Source organism: Equus przewalskii, chromosome 17 (assembly GCF_037783145.1).
Source record: "Equus przewalskii isolate Varuska chromosome 17, EquPr2, whole genome shotgun sequence".
Lineage (NCBI taxonomy): Eukaryota > Metazoa > Chordata > Mammalia > Perissodactyla > Equidae > Equus > Equus przewalskii.
In genome coordinates this window covers 32,258,680-32,281,316 of record NC_091847.1, presented here as the reverse complement: position 1 = coordinate 32,281,316, position 22,637 = coordinate 32,258,680, and the positions used below count along the sequence as shown (strand labels likewise).

Genomic DNA, 22,637 nt, shown 5'->3' with positions numbered 1-22,637 from the left:
AAGTTCTGCAGAGCAAACCTTGGTCAATGCTGCTTTAGGAACCCGAGCAGGGCTGGCTCTCCCTTTCTCCATAGGTCGGCCCTCCATGTGTGTAAGCACAGACCCACAAACTGGGTCCAAGTTGGGGTCCTTCTTTTGGGGACTCCAGTTATCTCAGCTCTGAAAAGAAGAGGAGATCGCCGTTGGATCCCTGAGACCATGGGTGTAGCTGTCCGCTACTTATATCTGTTCTTTTAATCACCTTTTATTGTGCCTCTTCACTCCTCATACTGAACTTTCTGATTTTTCCCTCATCCTCGCTTCATTTACAAGCCTAGAAGTCTCCATAGGGGAACCTATTAGTTGATTTTGGCCAATATCCTTACTAATTCAATGGTTGAAACCTCCTGACCATTTGGAGCAGAGGAGATGAAGATGAGATAAGAAGGACTTGTCACAGGGAAAAAGAGAACAAACACATGGCGAGTTTTAGTCCTCTCCAAGACTTCTGAGGTGGGTGGGTAGGGGGATGGGTGGGGAGGAAGGGTGGAGAGGGAGCGGAGGGCTGTCCCTGCATTTTTCACCTAAGCATCTTTGTGTTCTCTGGGTCCAGCCTAGGGAGCTTTGATTCCAGGGAGGGGAGGCTACACATAAAGGAATGCAAGGGCAGGATCTGAATTACTCGTACCCAGTAGGAGGACAAAGAGGTTATTTAAAAATGCACAACACCTTAGTCCTCACTGCAACAGGGACAATGGGCTGAACCTGTGTATGTGGGTCCTAGTGCAGCAGGGCTGAGTTTCCAATGACTTTGTCATGCAGTTGTGAGCATCTTCCACTTTTCTCTCTTTCCACTCCCGTCTCCCCTACCTACTCCTCAAAACCTTTCTGCCTCCTGGTGATTGGCTGAAACTGACAGATTTCAGAAGCTAGTCTATTGCTGTGACCCAGACAAGCGAGTTCCTGCACCTGAAACAACCTGGCTGAGCTATTGTTCCATGGCCTATATACCTGATGCAAACCATTTCCCTGAAAAATACAACCACTTAACCCTTCCCCACCTACGATTTGCTTCCTATGTTTTATAACTATGTTTTAACTTGGACTTTTACAAATGTTCATGAGGCTTCTGTAGATCAGCCCCTATTAAAACGTTTTTAGAGGAATTCTAGTGAAAATCAATATGCACAGACATTCAGTTCCCACCTCCTCCTGGACTTACACAGTCCCATCCATCAGCAAAGCGTCGTTGAGGTCTCCAAGTTGTCGCAGGGCCTTGATCTGGAAGTAGATCCCGCACGGTCACCCTAGAGGGCGCACTGTTTACATATACCGCAAACAACGAGACAGCGCTCGCTCCCAGGCTCCATAAAAGGGGAGGAGGCGGATCAGTTTCCTTCTCTCATTGAGAAAGAAGAGGATTGGAAGGCCGGGCGTATAAAGCCGCGCAGAGAGCGTGAAACAAAGCAGTCGGATCGGAATTGGACTTGGGAAGCGCGGTGTGGAGTCAGGCATAAAACTTGTTGGAGGAGAGTAACGAGCCTGCTCCTGTAGCTCTCGATTGCGCTGCGCTTCAGGGGTTCCCACCAGCCTTGCGATTTATTTTTATATCTGCTTTTTATAGAGAGAGAAATATATATATTTTTTCCTCTTAAGAGAAAATTCCTATTTCAAGAGAAAATAAGGCAACATCAATGAAGGAGAGAAGAGCCAGCCAGAAATTATCCAGTAAATCTATCATGGATCCTAATCAGAACGTGAAATGCAAGATAGTAGTGGTGGGAGACAGTCAATGTGGGAAAACTGCGCTGCTGCACGTCTTCGCCAAAGACTGCTTCCCCGAGGTAAGTGTGGCCGGCCGGGGCTTCAGGGAGGGGGGCGGCCTGCGGGATTCCCCCGTCTCTAGGTGGGTTTCCTCCTGCTTTGCCCTCTTCACCCGTTTTTCTTTTTTAAGTCGTCTTTCTCAGCCCTTGCTACTTTCTCCCTGATTAGACTGTCGGAAAGGGAAAGTGGGCTGGAAGCGTATAGGGGTTGGGACGCGCCTGCACATTCTGCTGTTAGCTTCTGAAACTTGTTCGGTCATGTGTGCAGAACCTGGGGTTGGGAGATTTGGATTCTCGTGTCTTGGAGAGCCGGGTGGGGCGAGTGGGGAGTCTGGGGTTTCGGAAAGGGTCCGCGTGTTTAGTGTGGGATCTGGTGTGTGCGGATTTGGGGGGTTTTGTTGGGTTTTTTTCCATTGGGGAGTGGGGAGACGATTTTCAAGAGGGTGTTCTGCTTGTGTCGTGCATTTAAGATAACCTCTTTGCCCTCTTTCCTTCCTCTGTCCATTTTATTTGTCCAGAATTACGTCCCTACAGTGTTTGAGAATTACACGGCCAGTTTTGAAATCGACACACAAAGAATAGAGTTGAGCCTGTGGGACACTTCGGGTAAGAGAGTCACCGGACCGCGTGGCGCTTAGGGCGGGTTTCCAGCCGCTCGGGGGTGCGCGGCGAGTCTCCAGTCCCCGCGCCTGGCAGGCTCCCCGCACCGTCCAGCGTGCCACCCGCGCTCTGCGCCCCTCCCTTAACTTTGCCTCTTCCGAGGGATTCCCGCGGTCCCTTCTGGGTGGGGGTGGGGGACAACACTGAGTCGGGGGGATGGCAGCTGTGTGCCCGTAGGGTGACCCCGCGGTGTGAAACGCTTGTAGCCGGGTGGCGTAGGAGCGGCTTGCTCGCAAGGCTGTGCCCGAGTCGTCTCGGGGCGGCGAAGGTGGCCCCTTGTTGGGGGCGTTGCGTGCGCCGCCTCAGAACCATCTGGCTCGCGGCGGGCTTCCCTCCAGGATCTAACCTGCTGATTGTCTGGGAGGCGGAAAGCGCGGCGGTGGTGGGAGGTGGGAGAAAATCCCTGAAGCGACGCAATTACGTGCGGATTCCGCGCTTGGGGGGAGAGTAACGTGAGCACAGGCGGCCGCGGCGCGCGTGACGCCTGCAGCCAGGAATGCGCAGGCTGCGCGGGCTGCGCGGGGCTGGGCGGTCGCCAGGCCTCCTGTCCATGCAGCCGGCCCTCCGCTGCCCCTCAGTGCCGACGTGCAGGTCGGAGACCCCCACCCCCACCCCCGCCCGCCCAGTGATCACGCCGTCACCCCCCGCTCCACACCCTAGTCCATGCCATTCCCTCCTGACCCCTATTGCATCACCCTCCGCCAGCCTACAAGGTCGAGGGCTGCACTGTTCGCCTTTGACCTTCCCGTCCAGTTGAATTATTGGCGCCGTTGTGAATTATTTTCAAGGGTCCGGGGTTCAAGGCCGGGTTATCGCCTTCCCACGCGCCCACCCACCTACCAGGCACACGGTGCTAGGGTGGGCCGGGTGGCCCGCGAGGGGGAAGGCTTCCAGTGCGCGGCTATTAGGGGTTCGGGCAGGGTCAAGCGCGGGGGCGCGGGGGCTGGGACCCAGGAGTCCGCCGCCCCTGCCTGAGGTGCCCTGCGGCACAGGAGAGCCGTGTCCAAGACGGATGCCGCCCCAGAAGGAGGAGGAGCCACCGGGAAGGCCGGGTGAAGGCTCCTGCGCTTAGGTCTGGGAGTTTAGCAGGCAGCTGGGCTGCTGCGGGTGAGCCGAGCAAACCCTGGGTGAAACTAGCGAGGGGGAGCGCGCAAGTGCCAACACGCAGGTTTTGCTGTCAGGCCGGGAGGCCCCGAGGTGGAGCTGCGCTCAGGTGGGGGTGACCTCGTGGAGGTGCTTCGGGGCTCTGCGAGCTTCCCACAACCCTAGTTTTTAACCTCTGGAGCCCCTGGGGGACGCCGAAGATTAGAGAGCTCGAGCAAGGGAGCAAACGGACAGGGTCGCCAGAGGCGGTCTCCGCACAAAGGCAAGCGAGAAGTCTCGCACGAGCGCCTCTCATGGTCGGTGCCAGATGCTCCGAGTGCTGCAGTGAAAAGCACCGATTTGTTTCCCCCTGGAGAGTCAGGCTCTTCCTCCAGACTCGCCAAGGGCAGCAGAACCAGGACCTCACGGTGTTTTGTTTTGGAGATTGCACACAGTCTCGCAGCTAGAGGGAACGTGTTGATAGACGGAATTCTAGTGTTTTCTTATTTCAGTAGCTCCTATCATCAGAATTGTTACACAGCCTAATACTTAATGGGCTTTAATTCCCAGGCATAGCATGGTATTTGTTATGCCTAGTGGGCAGGACAGCTGGTATGGTACCAATAATTAGCACCGGTACTTGCCCCCTCCTCCGCCAGCCCTGTGTTTGAACCTAATGCGGGATAGGAATTATTTAGCTCTGGGGTCTGTGAGTCGGATCCAGGCGTTGATACAAAGCTGTGTTTAGATCTTAGCTACTGGTTACCACGGATTTCTGTGTGTAAATCCCCTACCTCCCTGAGGCTCATTTCATCGTCTGAAAAAAGAAAGTATAAAGCTAGATAATGTGCAGGATCTCTCCCAGCTGTGCACTTCTTGGCTTTAGTAACCAGACGGGCAAGTCTTTTTTGTTTCCCATGTTGGTTGGCTTCAGGTCTTAGTCCCAGTGCATCTGGCATCCCTCGGTGGAGATTTCACCACCTACAAAGCAAGCCAGGTCTGAACAGAGCCGCTGGTTCCTGGTGGAGTTAGGCAGGAGACTGATTAGGGTCGGGAGGGGGACATGGGTGGGCTTATAGGAACGCTGGCGTTTACATCCCCTTGTCTCAAACTTCAAGAGTCACAGAACCACCGACAGAGATTTTAGATCAGGCACCCAAAGGGCTAAACTGACTTTCTTTAGGAGAGAAAAGGCACATTGTTTTTCAAAGGCTAGAAAATAAAGAAAACGTGGATAGTTTATAGTTGGTGGTTATGCTTCATGTGTGCAGATAAATATCACTTCAGATATTTTCAAGTATTTAATCCAAATTCTAAGGTTTGTAGTCTTTGCACACAGAGCATCCTGCATTGAACACAGTAGTCATCCAATAAAATCTGTTGAATGAACAATTGAATAATCATGCATAGTTTCCAAGGAGATGAGTCCCTATCACTTACTACCTGTGTACAAAGAATGGCAACTTTATAAAACATTGCTCTTCATCAAATTAAGGATAATCACCTGAAATGAAGTCTGTGGTGAAATAATCACCTGTATTTTTATGTAATGAAACAAACCTATGCATGTTTAATGAAAATATAAAGGTTTGAAAAAACTGTGGTTAAGAAAATATCACACTGCAAGATTATCCGGTAATGAAATCTTAGTTCGAATTTAGGTTTATACAAATGGAAAAAAAGGCATAAGGGAATTATTTAGAATCCCATAATGTTGTTTGGAAGGTGAAATGTTAGTTAATTAAACACGGTCACCAAACACTGTTTACATTCTAAGAACAGACTGTTTCTACCAAAAATGGTTTGTCCTTCTTGGGGAAAATACATCTAATCATTTCAAGTACCTTTAACGTTTTTCCATTTCCTCTCAAGCTTTTCGTGGCAAATTTCTGAATAGGATTATTTCTTGACAAATGTTTGACATTTTCTTTGCCCACCAAGACATTTGTTTAGTTCAGGTTGTGAAAATAATTGCATATGCCTGATGTCTCTGGATATATTTATTTTTTCCAATTGCTATCAGTCTAACTCTGCAGGGCAGATCCAAGCCAAGTCTGTAAAGTCCTAAATGTCAGATTTTTTTTTTTCCCTTCTAGAACTTTGTGAAAGTTAGAGACTGATACAGGAAAAATTAGTCGTGCCTAACTTTTCTTACATAGGGAGAGAGATGGCATGAACTTTGTCCTTTGAATGGCATTCACGGCCTGTTAGCCTCTTAGCAGAGGGGCACACATTTGGGAGACAGAAGCGGTTGTTCTGTTGTCTGGCTTCTGTACTTGGATGGCTTCTCATAAGGGGTCTCCTTTTTCCGCCAGCAGTCATTCAATTATGCATAGGCAAAACTCTGCCAATTTGGCGATAAGAAAGAACATTTATTTGACGTTGAATATGTGGGGCCTCTTTGCACGAAGAGAAAAGAAGATAATTCATTACCCCCCTTTTTTTTTTTTTGAGGGGGAGGATTCACCCTTCGTTAACATCTGTTGCCAGTCTTCCTCCTTTTTTCTTCCCCCTGAAGCCCCAGTACATAGTTGTGTATGAATGTGAGTCCTTCTGGTTCTTCTATATGAGCCGCTGCCACAGCATGGCTACTGACAGATGAGTGTTGCGGTTCCACACCCAGGAAGGGGACTCAAGCCACTGAAGCAGAACATGCCAAACTTTAACCTTAACCGCTAGGCAATCAGGGCTGGCTCTCTTTCCCCCAATTTTGAAGCACGATAACTTTGTAGTTCCTTCCTTTTTCTCTCTCTCTCCATCCCTTCTTTCTTTCTGCACCTCCTCTCTGCAGACCCTCTGTTAGGCTTCCGATGCAGGGTTAATTAAAGTATGATGAGAAGCTCTCCCCACTTAGCAGAGCTCACATTCAACCTCTGATGAGCCAATTTTGTCAGGTTCTTGAACCCAAGTGCCCGGATCCACCTGGTTGCAATGTATTTTCCTTGTCAGGCATCCCTCGGGCTGACAGATCCTCCAGATCCTCCTCACGTAGGAAACGGGTCCTCCGTCCCACCCCCAGGGCGCACGCTCATTAAAGCAACCACAAACAGCGCTTTGCCAGTTGATTTCTTATGGCTGCCGAAGGTTATTCCAGCCCCCTAAAAGTAAACACACCCTGCTTTTAGATAACACCACCCTGAATCCTCTCAGGGGAGGGATGTTTAAAGGTAGTTCTTGGATACAGATCCATCATTTCTTGATTTTAATGAGAAATATCCCCTTTTCATTGGTAAGATGAGCGTTTTTATTCATAGTTGCAGAAATGCTCCTAATAATTTTCAAATTCACACAGTGAGTTTCCGCAAAACAAAAGGTAATGGTTTCAACATTTTGAAGTGATAAGTGAGAACAGAGTAGTTCTAATATCTTGTGCTTCAGAATCTGCCACGTTTGCCAAGCGTAGAGCAATTTGTAGCGTGAAGCCAAATGCGTGCTAATAATAGAAACGTAGTCTTTTAAGGCTCACCGTATCTTTCCTGAGTGATTTGATTGCGGTGTAATTTCAGCACGTGATTTCGGGACTCAGAATCATTCATGACAGCCTTTAACCAAAGCAAGTTAATGCACATGCTATTTAAGGTACATTATTAATTTTAAAGTACTCAATTCAGCTGCTAAAAGTCCCCCACAATAACTGTGCTCTTGCCTCCTGAACATTTTTTTGAATCTTGTCATGATACAAGCTTCTTTTAGGCTATGAGTGCTCAAGTTAGCGCTTCCTGTATTAGTTTTTAGCATTATTAACAGAGAATGTAGTATTATTTAAATTTTATACTTAAAGGAAAAGGAAGGAAAGGAAAAATCTTAATTCCTCAGGGCCTGGCTTTGAGGACAAACTCCTCTACCAACGTAATCTGCCTGTATTGTTATATTTGTAGCTTATACATCAAGTTTGAAGAATGGGCTCCATGACAGACACTCTATTGAAATATTTCTTGCCAAGGATGGAAATGTTTCAGCAGTGTTGGAGATTAGTATATAATTAATCCAGAAAAGCAGCTTCAAAAGAGATCACTGGTCCTTTTTTGTGGTGTAACATGTAAATTAACATATCAAGGCGAGACGCATAGAAATGGTTATAAAACCAGCAAACGTTGTTTTAGGGCATTCTGTGTGCAGGAACGCTGCTAGATGCTGTGGGGCAGGGAGGGAATGGTACAAAGGGGACAGAGCAGCTCCCGCCTTCCGGATACTCACAACCTGGTCTTCGGTACCAGTTCTTGTTTATAGGAGAGTGAGCCTGGAGTTCTAACGCTGGATTCACCTAGCAGCCAGAGGATCCAAAGAATTGGTGAAAGCCACAGGGCCAGCCCAAATCCGCTGACTTGTGACTCATTGCTCACCGAAGGCTGCCACAATTCCTTCCTTATCTCTAGAAGTTGACTCAGTTCTTAAGGAGTCTTTCACATCCCTCCCACTTGGAAACAGGCTTACATGTAATGGCTATCAGGGAAAACAAGATTCTGAAAGTTGAAGAATTCTAGTTTAAATTAACCTTCTTAGAGAAAGGAAGAGGGCAGGAACTTACACAGAAGCCAGAGAATCACGGGTGCTTGTGATGTGAGTATCAAGGGCAAAATTGTAAAAAACTGGTTAGATCATAAGGTGAGTAATGATCCTAGGCACTTAGAGCTTCAAAACCAGGTTCGACTCTTGAATTTTCACCCTGAACTCTGTAAGATATGTGAATTAAGGCAAAACAGATGACTCTGGTGATTTCCAATAATGGTAAAACTACGTTTGGAGATTTGTCCACTATGCAACAATTTCCATTTAAACTATGGATCAAAAAACAAAGGTATTGGGCTGGCCCTGTGGCCGAGTGGTTAAGTTCGCGTGCTCCTCTTCAGGGGCCCTGGGTTTCTCTAGTTCGGATCCAGGGTGCAGACATGCCACCACTCATCAAGACATGTTGAGGTGGCGTCCCACATGCCACTAGAAGGACCCACAAGTAAAAATACACAACTATGTACCGGGGGTTTTGGGAGAAAAAGGAAAAATAAAATCTTTAAAAAAACAAACGGATAAATTCCTTTTCTAACTCTATATCTGTCTCCTTTTTCTTTTCTTTTTTTAAATTTAAACCCTATTCAGTGGTGAGCTTTTTCCAATCCGGTTTCTTGCTAAGTTGCACATTTCACTCAGGCGTCCAGATTGGTCATTCTGATGCCACCTGAAACAACCAGATGTTTCCTCATTCACCTAGTTCTTTTGCATGTAGATATGACACCAAGGACCAGTAGTTTTTCCAGTTAGCTCATGGTGCCTGGTAGGCTGTGCCAAATGAATTAGTTGTGCCTCAGCCATTGTCTGATGCCCTTTAAATGTCTTCTCAGTCACTATATATTGTCAACTTTACTCAGAGACTCCCTGGACAAAACAGAAGTTTCATTGACATGGAATGTAAGCTGCCTCAGAAGTTTAACCAGGGGTTGTGCTCATTGGTTTTGGAAAATGAGCCTGGTGACATAGTATGTGGCAAGGTGAATTCACTCATGGGACCCTAGTTCAAGGAATATGACTCTTAAGTGTTACGTAAAACACAAAATCTTCAACCTAGTACTGAATGATAATATCATTTAAAAAAAATTATATGCATCTACTCATATCCTTAAAGCTCTGTGGCTTATCATGGTTCTTCTTTGAAATATTTTCTTATATTTTTAAAATATCTCCATAAGATTAGGAGTTTAAGCCTACAGCTTTATTTAAAGCTCAAAAATAGCAATCTTGGGGGTTGGCTTAGTGGTGTAGTGGCTGGGTTCGTGTGCTCCACTTTGGTGGCCCAGGTGTTCACAGGTTCGGATCCCAGGCACAGACCTACGCACTACTCATTGAGCCATGCTGTGGCGGCATCCCACATACAAAATAGAGGAAGATTGGCATGGATGTTAGTGCATCCATAATCTTCCTTAAGCAAAAAGAGGAAGATTGGCAACAGATGTATCTTATTTCTACTTCTTTGACTTTCTGTCCAGCTTTGTATCTGCATTGCCCCCAGAAATTGAAAATATTGATTCCATTTTTATGGCAACACAGAAATGCCCCCAAGTTTTCATAAAATCCTCATAATGCCCATTAATCTGAACCCAAGGGAGAAACACAATATCCTTCCTGGAAAGGTTTGTGACATATTGGCGGGCATTGTGTGTGTAGTGTAGGCCGCTGGGAAAAGGAGTTCAGTAGAGCCTTATACTGAGCCAAACACGAGAGTTCTGCCAGGACTTGATTCACATTCTTGAGATTACTGCTAATTCAAAGCTTTCACTCTGAGTAGAGATGGCAAGAGGAAATGGAATCTCGTAATAATTGGACAGATCATACAGTATCACATGTTAGCTACTATTTGGTACAGATGTTCTCTTGATCACTAAAAATACCAAAAGTTAATATGTTTTCTCTGTTAAAAATATGCAGTATTCCTAATTTTATTGTTTTTGATAGGAATTTCTTATGGGGGAAAGGAAAGTTTTTCATTTTAAGGTTCAAATCAAAGAAGTTATATTTCTGAAGTATTCAACTGGAAGAGTTTTCAGTTCTCAAGCTCCTATAAAGCCTCACAGTGTTTGAACTGGTTTGTGGAAGGTTCCATAAAGTTTCCTTTTGGGCATGAATCTTACATATACATTTAATTATGTACATATATGGTGTGTTCTATCTTTGCGAAAGGATGACTTAAGCAGGCAGGTATGTGTCTGCAGAATTAGTTTCTGGGTGAGGCGCTTTGTGACTATTCTTGGGCTGGAAATATTGCTCTCACCCAGAATTAATGATCTTGAAGACAAAGATGGGTAGAACAGAAGTTTCAAAAGCCTCTTAGAACTCTGCTGACGTTTGCCAAACATGAGGAACTCAGAACCCCAAATGTGCACTTTTTGCAGTCTACACAGAGCAAAGCTCTCTAAGTGTATTTTTATTTCTCTTGGCACACATTTTGCATATGTAATGTAGTTGTTTCTTTACAACATGGAGTTTGCTGAAGTTTTCCCTTTGATGCTCTGATAGGTTAATTAAAAAGGACTTTGGAATAAGGCTGTGTAAAGTTTCATATACTAGTGGAAGAGGAATGCTGCCTCTGAGAATTTCCATATGCATGAAGCCTGTTCTACATGCTGAGAACGTTTTATTTGACAAGCAAAGCTGAGTGCCTAGACTAACTGAATTTAACTCCAGGGCATTCCTGGGTGCTAGACCACATACTATATGTACGTCAGTATCTACTATGTACTGCAGTTCAAGTTCAATACTCTCCTAAATAATAAAAAGTATTCTGCCCTCTGTATTGTATTTACTTCTACAGTTACTGTCAAAGCTTTTCTTTTTTCATGTGCATCTTTTAAAATATCTATAAAAGTTAATTTTTTGGTTTTGACTTAACAGAATGTTTTCAGACTTTTCTGGAGGGATGTGGGCGTCAGTGGCGGGTGTTGTCCCTGCGTCCTCAGCTTACTTTCGGCTCCTTGCTTTGATGTCACTTCTGCCTCCCCGTGTTGCTTCTTACTTCACAGGGCCATTCCTGGAATTCCTCTGCACTTTTTGGCTGGTGGCTTGTCCCACTCATGCCTGCAATTACCCCGTGCACTCCGCAGCTTGGCCTGCCTCACTTCCTTCATGCAAGAGCTTGGGCTTCACAGGGAAGAATTCAAAGTGCTTAAATGCAGAGTAAACACTGTCAAACTACCCAGGACTTTCCCTCCCTGAAGATCCTGCTTAGCTATAAATTGTTAGATTTCTCCTAGTGGGACAGTACTTTCATAATTTCACCTCAGTTTTGTTTACATGAAAACATAGAGACAATAGATTTTCCTATCAAAAGAAATTTTAACCTTTCCATATCAAAAATTATAATGAATAAATGGTCTTATTTTTTATGACAAATTACTCTTGTTAGTGGTTAGAAAAGTTATGCTTATAACTAATAAATGTGGAGATCGGTTTTATTACTACCTTTGGACAGTCTTGTGGATCTCAAAGCGCTATTCATTAACAAAAGTTATAGGACAGGATCAAAGTGTCTGTCCTAATTAGATCTTGTTAAAGCTCTTAAAAATTACCTCTCTACCTCAACAGCGAGGTGGTATATTTCTCATGAACCTTTACATACATATGTATTTTCATTCCAAATATTAAACCAAATGAAAACAAAAGCAGAAACAAACTTCCATAGGTATTTGGCTTAAGTTGCAAACTTTGTTTCATTTTAAAGTCAGGCCGGTGTCTAGATTCCACAGGTGTCTGGGTACATGCCCTAGGCACAGGAGGCGGCTCACTTGACTCTAGGAAGCAGGAGTCTCCAGCCAGGACAGAGGGCTGAAGGCAAAGCCAGATCCCCTTTGTGGCCATAAATTGCATGGAGGAAGGAGATCCAGTCTTCAAAGAGAGGGAGGGGCATTCTCTGCAGCTACCTGGCAACCTAAATGTTGAAAGCATTCCTGTGGATTTTCCCGGTAGTCTCAGTTTTAATTACTCTGTTTTGGCACCTTTGTAATTCTCCAACTGTGTTTCCTAAATTTTGTAATTTGGAAAAGATGGGCTCCATTGTTACATAATAGTCTTAGATCTGAGATTAGCAGTGAGTACTCATCTTTCTAGTCAAAGGTCATGGCCTGAAGGAATAAGGCACCTGGAGATGCCAGTCCTCAGATGTGCAGGTCTCATCGAAACCAGAAAGTATCTACACCAAGTTGTGTTTCCTATTGTGAGTGGTTTCCAAGAAAGGGGATCTCTTGAAGCCAGATAGGTTTCTGAGAATTACATTTTTATGAATTTGGGGTCAGGCCAACTCTGCTAACTTGGAAGAGCAGAGGAACCCCTTGTGTATGTGTCTGCTATTTGGTTTCCACCCTATGATCTGGAATTTTCTGACTCCATGTTTGGAAAGATTTCCCAATGTTTACAGCAGGAACTGTGTCAAAGTTAGACTTTGGACACGGAAATGAGAGGTTGCAACCGAGACAGTCTGAACTTCACAGAACAAATACGGAAATACCGGTATATCCACAAATAGTGATAAGCCATCTCATTTCTGATACCTCTCAAAAATGTTTAAATTAGTGAACTATTTGTGAATTATTCTCTTAACTTCAGATTTCTTTGAGTGGCTGGAAAGGCAACAGCTGTAGCTTGTCATTTTCAGAGACAGCCGTGTTCCAATATGCTTTAATATTTAAAACGACTTGATTTTTTTTAAACTCTAAATCCTTTAAGCTTTTGGAAAATATCTTTCAGTTGTCAATCCCTGCTACATCAGAATCCTGATTCCAGATGTGGGTAAGGCAGCTGCCACAGTTCGTGAAAATTCTGGCTTAGATTGTCTCTACTTATTCACACTTTTCTTCCTGATTCTAGAACTTTCCCTTCTTCCTTGCTTGGTAAACACACCTGGCTTGAAGATGTCAGTCTGCATCCCTAAAGCAGCTAGCGGAAAGGCCACAATGTTCCTGGGGTTCCATAGTGAATGCCAGGGTCCCAGAATATACTGTGAATAGAGGAGGGTGCACCCTAACTGCAGAAACTTCTAGATCTCCAGAGCAGCCTCCTGAAAAATCTTGTTTTGATAGAAATGTAAAAGATTATTTTAAAAGCTTCTTTAGTCTTTCTCTCCTCTTGACTTTGACTCTTGAGGTTTTGATTTATCAGGGGAAAACATGTCATGTTCTTCTGCTAGAAATGGAAGGTGATGTCAAAATGAAATTGAGTTTCAAAGAGACTTTGGTGGTTTAGATTTTCTTTCTCCACTCTGGCATCACATATATATTTCCCATGTTATGCTTGTGAAATGTCAATATGCTGAAAATGATTTAAAAAAATAGCATTGGCAAGCTGTATTTAATTTTATAGTCACACCGTTTTATAATAATTGGCCTCATGTAATCGCCCATCCTTTGGGATTCTTAAAGGAATAGACAAAATTTCTGAAACGACTAGAGGGTTCCATGGTTAAATTAATTGACTGGTAACTTGAACCTTTAGGGTACCCTGGATTCAACTCAGGCTAAGATGCTTGGATCATGCCTTCGTGTCACTCTCCGAGATGGAACTGTGTAAAAAAGTGACGTGATCCAATATGGCATTTATTACATTCCTTGTTTGTAACAGGAAGAGAGTCCATGTAGGGTTTGGGGATAAGTTTAAGTAAGCAAGCTCAAAGGTCAGTGGCTTATCTAAACTTGTAATTTTGAGATAGGGCGGTGCTGATGTGCTTTGCTCGGGTTCTCTTTGCAGACCTGAACCTACCCTTTCCCCCCTCCTCCACTCACCCCCTTCTCCTCCCAGATAGATCTTGATTTTGGTCTCTTTCTCAAGAAGTAGCTCCATTTATGGTGCTTGCTACCACTCAGCATTTAATAGCAACAACACAACCATAACTGTAGTTAATACTTGTTGATCCCTTACTAAATGCCAGACCCTGTCCGGGTTTATTTATTCCCAGGTAGGTCCGTTAATCTTCATTTAATGAGCGAAGAATCAGAGGGGCAGCGTCCAGAAGCGACCCTGTCTCCTCTTTCAGTGGTAGAGGTGGGTTTGCACTCCAGGCCGTCTGGCTCCAGATGACTCCACACTTGAGCTAGGTGACTTGGGGCTCTACTCTTGAACTGTGCAGATGTCAACTCAAGATCCCGGCTCCTCCCCGTTGAATTTAAGTCAGATACAAGTGAGGCTTCATTTGTCTTCTGGTAGAAAGGAATATAATGCTACTTGGCTTTTGTTTGTTTGCATTCTTTTCCAAGAATTAGAGGAGGGGGGAGTGGGGCCTCGATATGACATTCAAGGGATTTAACTCAAAAGGGCAGAGTTAATGCATGACAGACAAAGGGGATTTTCATCTGAAAACTGTGCTTCTTTGTTTGCTCTCAGGTTCTCCTTACTATGACAACGTCCGACCTCTCTCTTACCCAGATTCAGACGCCGTGCTGATTTGCTTTGACATCAGTCGACCAGAGACTCTGGACAGCGTCCTAAAAAAGGCAAGTGCTGGGGAGCAATGACACAGTTCAGGACTGGCCCATGCGTAAAATAGAAACCTCTGGTTGGCTGGGGAGCCCGAACACTCTAGTTAATACCCTGCTGTATATTTTGTAATTAAAACTGAAAAGGGCACTGTCACACCAGAGCAGAGTTTCCACACACATGCATCACACGTTTTGTTGATCAGCTTGCATAAAATTTTATTTCTTTTTAAGAAACAAAATACCCTTTAAGAGCCTCTGTGTTTACCCTTTGGGTGGAAATGGTGCAGCTAAAAATAATTATCTTTGGTTACTGTCTAGCATGTCTTCCCTTTCCCTTCCTTCGTTCCTTCATTGACCCTATAGGTCACACCTTAGTTTACCAGTTTACATTTGACCTCAATTCAGATATTGAAATGATTGCAACAATGGTTGTCTTAATAAAGAAGCTGTGTTTCATTGATGATGTTATTTATTAGAAACAGAACTAGAACTGAGAGAGGAGAAATAGGAGTGAATTGTGATCAGGTAACTGTCAGGTACTAATGAAAACAGTAGTGGTAAACATGTTATAGGTGTAACACATACATGGTTTCTGGAAGCAAAGGTAAGTGTGGCTCTCTAGGTAGAGAAGGGAGCTGAGGAAGTGGATGGAGCCAAGGGAAGGTGAGGAAGGAGCGAACCGGTGGCAGAGTGGGTCACAGGTCCTGGGGAGCCCAGTGGGAGGGAGAGGCATTCCTTGGCCTCCACCCACCTAGGACTTGACCTCTGAGAAATGGCAGTTCATGGATCAGCATGTATTAGCGACTAGCTATTTTCTCAGTCCTGGTATATGCGGTTTCAGAATCAGACACTTCTCTAGACTACGCCCCTCTTCTCTGTGCGCTAAGGCTTAGACAGAGCATGTGGTGAGAGCAAGGCAGTATCTTTGTGTTTTGTGAGTGTTTATTAGTTATATTTCCCTCTGTATTTTACTGCTTGTCTTACGTGTCATTATGAAATTAGAATTTGAAGATGAATCATCTTCTGTCTCTTTATTAAACATGACAAACACAGTTCAAAGAAATAGGAATTTCTTAAAAGATCAAAGACTCTTTCACTTTTTAACTCCTTGCAATTTTGAGTAATGTGTATCTAACACAAGTAATGCTACTATTTGTCAGATTCAGGCAGAATACGCCTTTCCTCTCTTCAACACTTGTAAACAATTGCTAGACTGCAGAGGGAGGCCAAAGGCATTACACAGCTGAAGAACAACTTAACAACATGTCTAGTGCTTGTCTGTAGATGAAAGAGATTGCTTATTTACTGGAGTTTTTACTTGATGTAGTATCAAGTTATGCATAATTTATGATGAAAACCTTGCTTCTGTTTTATTTTGCTTTTATCTTCTAAGACCAAATAAATAATGACTTTGGCCTTAGAGATATTAATGAGTGTGTTTTACATTCATGTGAGGTTTAAGGCTCATGCTAACCCGTGCTATGATTTGTCTTGATTAATTGAATCCTTTAAGTCCTTGAATATCAGACAGGTTAGAGTGACTTAAAGCAGGATCGATCTTATTCTTTTTTTCAATTCACCTGTCAGTTCTTACTCCAGTGCCATCTAGCACATGGTGGATGCCTCTAAATGATTCTGGAAGGGAGGCGGGGAGGGAGGAAGGAAGGAAGGAAAGAAGGAAGGAGTTGGTGGATAGATTAACCTCTTAGGGAAAGTGTGTTACTCCCTTCAATCCACTCGTATGCTTTGAACTAGAGTTTTCATTGCCGACAGTCTATACCTCTAGATCTGGAGGTGTCTCCCCTGGTGGTCTTTTAAATTACTCCTGCAGGATGTCCTTCTTATGTAGTATTATATACAGGACTTCATCCCCCCCAATCTTCTGTGAATTGCTTTCTGGAAGGCACAGCTCTGTCTTAATCATCTTTGTAACCACCACAATACTTAGTAGAGCACTTAATATATACTTGAGCAGGCGGGGAGAATCAGGCACTGATTCCTGATCGCTGACCTCAGCCCTCTAGCCCCACCTCCCCAGGAGCTAGAGCTCTCCTGTGAACACTCTGAACTCCCGACTCCCATCCTGCTGGTGGTGATCTCAAGCTTGAGGAAATGAAACCACAAAAAGTCGTCCGTTTGCTCTTTAAGAGGACAGTTGGTATTCCCTGCCAGACATTTCTGGAGGTTCTGATAATTCTTGTTCCATCATGAACCAACTAACCAAGTGGGACTAAACTGAAATATTTAACAACTTATGTAACTTAAAACTAACTCAAGGGCATATGAGCCAAAGTGCCAGCTCAACATACCGAGGAGGTCATCACTTATTAGGATATGTAATTATTCTTGAGGCACTTTTACCTTTCAGAGATACCTCAATAATTAAGAAATTGTTGAAGCCACCTTCTGACAACACCCAACAAGTCTATTGCAGTAGAGACAGATAATGAGTCATAGAGAGGGAAAATAGATAATAATATACATAAGGGTTCCCTAATGGATCCTCTTTAAAAAGTAGTAAAGCAATATCTAATTAGAAGATAAGTGCAAGTTACTTCTTCATCTGAAGTGACACTTCTTTTAAATGTCCTTTTTGGGTCCCATTTCCCATGTCTGCCAGTGGAGGAATTGTCTTCTATTATATGGATGCCAGTGCTTTGTTAATTTCTCATCTTTTTTTCTCCCCATAGTGGAAAGGTGAGATCCAGGAGTTTTGTCCCAACACTAAAATGCTCTTGGTTGGCTGCAAATCTGACCTTCGAACAGATGTCAGTACATTAGTAGAGCTCTCAAATCACAGGCAGACACCAGTGTCATATGACCAGGTATGTATGCTGTCAGTGTGCAAATATGGATTTTAAAAAGAGTGACAGAAATGGAACATCACTCATAATAAATAAAATAAAAAGAAGCCACTTTTCTAGACGCAATCAATGGTCACCTCCAAGTACAAGACCTTTTACTAAGATGCAGAATGAGTCCCATTTGTCCAAATTGTGACCATCTGTAAACACAGATAGCAGGGCTTGGCATTTTGGGGCCTTTGCCTTCACAGCGAGCATCTAAGCCCCTTCCTGGCAGCCCATGGCTTGGGTTAATGTTAATAAGACTGCAGATTGAGCACCAGAATGATCCAGGGAAGGTTTGGCTGAAATTATGATGATGTTTTGATGCTAGACCCTCTCAAAAAGCTTTCCAATCTTTGTTTAATGGTTTACTGTATAAGGATTCACATATGTGTGTACATAAATAAGGTAAGTTTGAAAAAATCTTTTAAAGAGTGAGATGCTCTGTCATTCCCTAGGGAAGTCTCGTGGTATTTGATCACTGAGTACATAAACATGCTCCTCTTGGATATCTCTGGAACTCCCCCTGGGTTAAAGTTAAATAGATTTAAGAAAGAATGTGGTCAAAATCAGTAATACTCTTTAAGAAAGTTAGTCTTATTTTACACTCAGCAGCACAATAAAATACTGAAAAAGGCCATTGCCAGTGCAATGGAACACTCCATAAAGCCGTCTTTCAGAGATTCATCATTTCTGCAGGCATTTCCCCCAGGTATTTAGAAAGGAGGAGAATTGGTTTCAGAAGTTCTTTCTCTTAAAACTTGGAACCAGATTCTAAAGAGAGTTCATGTTGAAATAGCTAGAATTGTATTTAGTATTCATCATTTTAAATACTGCAGTCTTCTTTGTCTTGCATTTCTAGTTAACAAAAATATGGTTATTTAAATAAGTCATTTTGATGCACACATGCTTATTGTGTATACTGGTTGTCTGGTGTGCCTTTAGAAATAATATATTTTATTGGGGCCAGCTCAGTGGTGCAGCGGTTAAGTCTGCAGGTTCCACTTCTCGGCGGCCCAGGGTTCACTAGATCAGATCTCAGGTGCGGACATGGCACCGCTTGGCAAAAGCCATGCTGTGGTAGGCATCCCATGTATAAAGTAGAGGAAGATGGGCACAGATGTTAGCTCAGGGCCAGTCTTCCTCAGCAAAAGATGAGGAGGATTAGCAGTAGTTAGCTCAGGGCTAATCTTCCTCAAAAAAAAAAAAAAGAAATAATGTATTTTGTGTATTCTAAAGTTAGATTTCATAAGAGTATTATTCCTTTCCTCCATTTGTTTTGGCTCTAAGACATTCTCACGTACATTTCAAAATTGATTCTAAATTCTATTTCTTACCCGTATTTTTTGTACAGCCTATTGACTAGTCTTGAGTGCTGTTTACACTCAAGAAAAGAGAAAGTGAGTGCCTGATGGGGTGCTGGAACAGGCTCTAGGGACCAAATCACCCCTCTCAGAGCCGTGTGGGAAATGCAGCATTTGCATTCATGACCTTCAGCTGACTTTTTCCAATAGCAAGATTCTGTGGGGAATTCTCTGCTTTGCTGTGACCTGGAAGACCTAAGTGTCTGGTTACTCTTGGGCACAGTTGGTAGTGAGGATGAATCACCTCCTTAGCTCCTCTCCTGCTTCTTTGAATCACCTCATACTAACTGTTCGATGGTCAGGATCCTCGTTTATTGATGACCCAGTGACACTAAACCAGCCTTTAGCACTTCCTGGAAGTCAAGCAGTATCTATTGAGTGATGATAATTGAACATCTTAGGACTGGGTCTTGACCACAAATATTTATGAAATAATAAATAGGGCAGTTCAAATTTAAAAATGGGGTTTTTTGCAGCACTACCTGGAAAATTCAGTTAATATATTAGAAATGTTTTGCTACGCATTATTATTTTGTGGTATTAAAAGATACTTTATAACTTTCCCCAAAGACTTATTGCAGGTTATAATCCTTCCTTTTGCTTCTCAGGGGGCAAATATGGCCAAACAGATCGGAGCAGCCACTTATATTGAATGCTCAGCTTTACAGTCAGAAAATAGCGTCAGAGACATTTTTCACGTTGCCACCTTGGCATGTGTAAACAAGACAAATAAAAACGTTAAGCGGAACAAATCACAGAGGGCCACAAAGCGGATTTCACACATGCCCAGTAGACCAGAACTCTCGGCAGTTGCTACGGACTTACGAAAGGACAAAGCGAAGAGTTGCACTGTGATGTGAATCTCCCGTTATCTTTAATGAGGACAAGGAAATCTAGTGTAAAAAAACAGCAACAACAAAACAAAAAGGTGAAGTCTGAACAAAGTGCACAGCTGAAGTCACGTTTGCTGGAGGCTTAGGAGGCATTTGAAAGGATGCTCATCTTTTTGGAATCCTGTCCTTAGGTTCGGCATGTGGAACAAGTGGTGAGAAGTGAATACATTGAAGAGTTCTGAAGTATGACTTGAAAAATATGCCAAAAAAGAGAGATTCACATGGGCTTGAAGTAGATGAGGAGGAATGCGAGTACCTCCAAGAAGAAAAATCACGCTCTGAATGGTGCTTGCTTTTTTGTTTTCTTCGTTACAATCTATTCATGGATCTCTACTTTGATTTAATTTTTAAATGTTTTAATCTCCTTTACAAAAAGTATATATTAATGTACCGTCCTCATTGGGGAACTGGCACTGTGACCTTAGCGTTTAGTTTTCTAGAGGATGTGATCTAATTTCCTCCTAGCTCATCATTAAAATGGAAATTGTATCAGGACCCATGGGAAATCCAGAGGAAAAGTTTGTGAGGCTTTGAAATCTTGAGCCTTCCTGAAGATAGCTGAGTGAGATGGTTCTAAAGAAAGGCTTTTACAGTCTTGCAAGATATGCAGACCGCACTACAAAGATCGAATAGATCAAGTAGGAAAAAAGTGTCAATTTTTATTCAGTCTGATGGTTCTGTTCATCATTGTGATTAAAAGTGGTAAATTGCTCAATGTAATATTTTTGTGCGCTGTTTAGAAAAGAGGGTGTGTGATTTTTTTGCCATCGTTGATAAAAATGCAAAGTCAAATAAAAGGTGTCTTGGTTTGATGTCATAGAATGATCCAAGGGGGGAAAAATGTAGGTACTATTTTCACCTGAAAAGATAATGAATGAAGGAATAGTAGCAGAAAGCACAGTTTGTGAGTAAAGCTGTCTGGAATTAGGTTACCAAAAGTACAAAGCAGAAGGCCTATTATTTTGGGATGAAGCTCTGAAGTTGGCAGCATCTGATGATCTGTTGGTTTATTTCACTTTCTTTAAATGAGCATCGATAAGAGAAGGACCCTATTACCCAAGCTGTAGAGAATCCTTAGAGGAAAATTATGTCATGTCAGTTGTGACACTATCCTAGGGCATTTCTAGAGAGTGATTGCTAAACCTCACTAAACCAGATTCAGCCAAGGCCCGTGGTCAATACTTGATTATTGTTGTTACAGAAAATAATCAGCATTTAAAATAGTTTACAGATATTTTTTGATCAGTTCCTTTTAGAGCTTCTTTCAGAGAAGAAACCAGATCTGACCTGTTTATTGCTGGCGCTTGTTGAAAACGAGCTTTCTTTCCAATGATAAAGCTTCATTTTTGAAGTGTTGAAGCTGTGCTCCCATTAAATTGTGGCAGGAGAGGAGATTAAGGTAATTACAACACTCAGTTCTATGTCTTACAAGCACTTTGTTTTGTCTCTGCAAGAAAATACCATTCCAGTCATTTCCCACGAAATACAGACCTTTTACCAACATCATACGCTTTGATTGATGCAGCATTATGCTTTGGGCAGTATTACAAAATAGCTGGCAAGTGCTTTCTGTATTTAAATATTGTAAAAAGAAAATAAGTTATAACTGTTATAAAGCAGAACTTTCGTTGCATTTTTTTAAATGTTGAAGTCACTTTGTACGTTTGTTTGGTCAATGTTTCCGCAGTATTTATTAAAACATACTTTTTTTTTCCTTCAAATAAAAAAGTAACCATGTCTTTGTCTAAATGATCTCTCTTTTATTATCTACGTCTTGATTTAGCTGTTTAGTTTTGTTCTTTGCTAGAGATCATTACGGAATCAGGCCTTCCATTTCCTGAGCTAGTTGGCTTTGGAATTTTTTGATTCTTGCCAATAGTGGAAGTTTGTTGGGGAAAGATAAATCTGAGTTTATAAAAGGTTTTCATGATGGTTTCAAATCGTAAGAAGAAAATGGAGCATAATTAGTCTAAGTGATTTGATTATAGACAAAAAAAGCCATGATACTGCCTAAGATTAACTTGTAGAAAATATGGAAATTCTTTGAACTCCTTAGTAGTGAAACAGTGTGATGCAATCTCAGGTCACAGGTTTAGTTCTGATGTGAGCCTGATTTGCTTGCCTGCTCTCTGGGGCCCTGAGTCTCAGTTCCTAACCCCCCCATCCACCTTGCAATGCGTGTTCTTGTTCACAGAAGCCAATTGTGTAGATGATCCAGGACCCAGCTATTGTAACAATTAGGGGAAAGGGGAAAATAAGCCAAACAAAAATGGCCTTGTTTATGGCACAAGATCTCTAAATAACACAGGACAACACGATATAGGCTTCCCCAGTGACCTGAAAGATATAAGCATGGAATAGCTTAGAACCAAGAGGCCTGAGTCCCCATAAAGCCAGTTGGTTCTGTCTTTAACTAAAACTCTGACACATAAGCTTTACGCAAATATCCAAAGATACTCCATGTGGGACTTTAAAACTCAGCTATTCTTTCTACATGGCTAAGTCACTTCATATAAAAACTACATTCTTGTGGCTTTTTTTATAAGGGCTTTAGAAATCTTTGAGGTATAGTTACTGGGTTGGAAATAATTCTCATAAGCGCAAACCAAAGGGAAAACCCAAAGATCTAGCATGAGTGAACGAATTAAGGAGCATTGACATTATGAGATAGCCTTGTAAAAACATTTTAAAAGCACAGAGAATTACCAAAAATGTTTGTAACTCATTCTTGTCGGCCAAGTAGTAAAGGAAATAAAAGTACTTTCCTAATCCTTGGTGTTGTGTAACTTCTAGGCACAATATCTAAATCAGACTTGCAAGAAACTTGTTTCTCAACAATGACTGGCACTGAAAAAAATAATAGCTGAGGTTCTGCTGACCTTGGCAGTATTTTATAGGTTGTACAGTAATGTTTCCCACTGGTGAATTGTTCTTTTCCAGCAGCTTTAATTTGTTAAACCAAAAAGAAAAAAAGTTTTCTTCAGCCCTGGGTATGTATGCCTGCCTTTTCTCCTCTGACTTTTTGCTTCGGTAAACA

At 42.8% G+C, this 22,637-nt stretch overlaps 1 protein-coding gene across 1 annotated transcript; it reads left to right on the top strand.

The window, feature by feature from the left end:
- The first annotated feature begins 1,319 nt into the window (after positions 1–1,319).
- On the top strand, positions 1,320–21,349 carry RND3 (Rho family GTPase 3). The gene is made up of 5 exons (XM_008531754.2): positions 1,320–1,823; positions 2,321–2,408; positions 14,403–14,512; positions 17,188–17,322; positions 19,316–21,349. The coding sequence occupies exons 1-5, from the start codon at positions 1,674–1,676 to the stop codon at positions 19,565–19,567; spliced, it is 735 nt and encodes a 244-aa protein (XP_008529976.1). The 5' UTR covers positions 1,320–1,673; the 3' UTR covers positions 19,568–21,349.
- The last annotated feature ends 1,288 nt before the right edge of the window (positions 21,350–22,637 follow it).

What these genes read in the sequence shown, in the direction of transcription:
- RND3 (XM_008531754.2), top strand. Translation starts at nt 1,674, where the DNA reads ATGAAGGAGAGAAGAGCCAGCCAGAAATTATCCAGTAAATCTATCATG. An exon ending in GAGCCTGTGGGACACTTCGG is followed by an intron (nt 2,409 to 14,402) that starts GTAAGAGAGTCA and finishes GTTTGCTCTCAG; the next exon opens with GTTCTCCTTACTATGACAAC. An exon ending in CACCAGTGTCATATGACCAG is followed by an intron (nt 17,323 to 19,315) that starts GTATGTATGCTG and finishes TTTGCTTCTCAG; the next exon opens with GGGGCAAATATGGCCAAACA.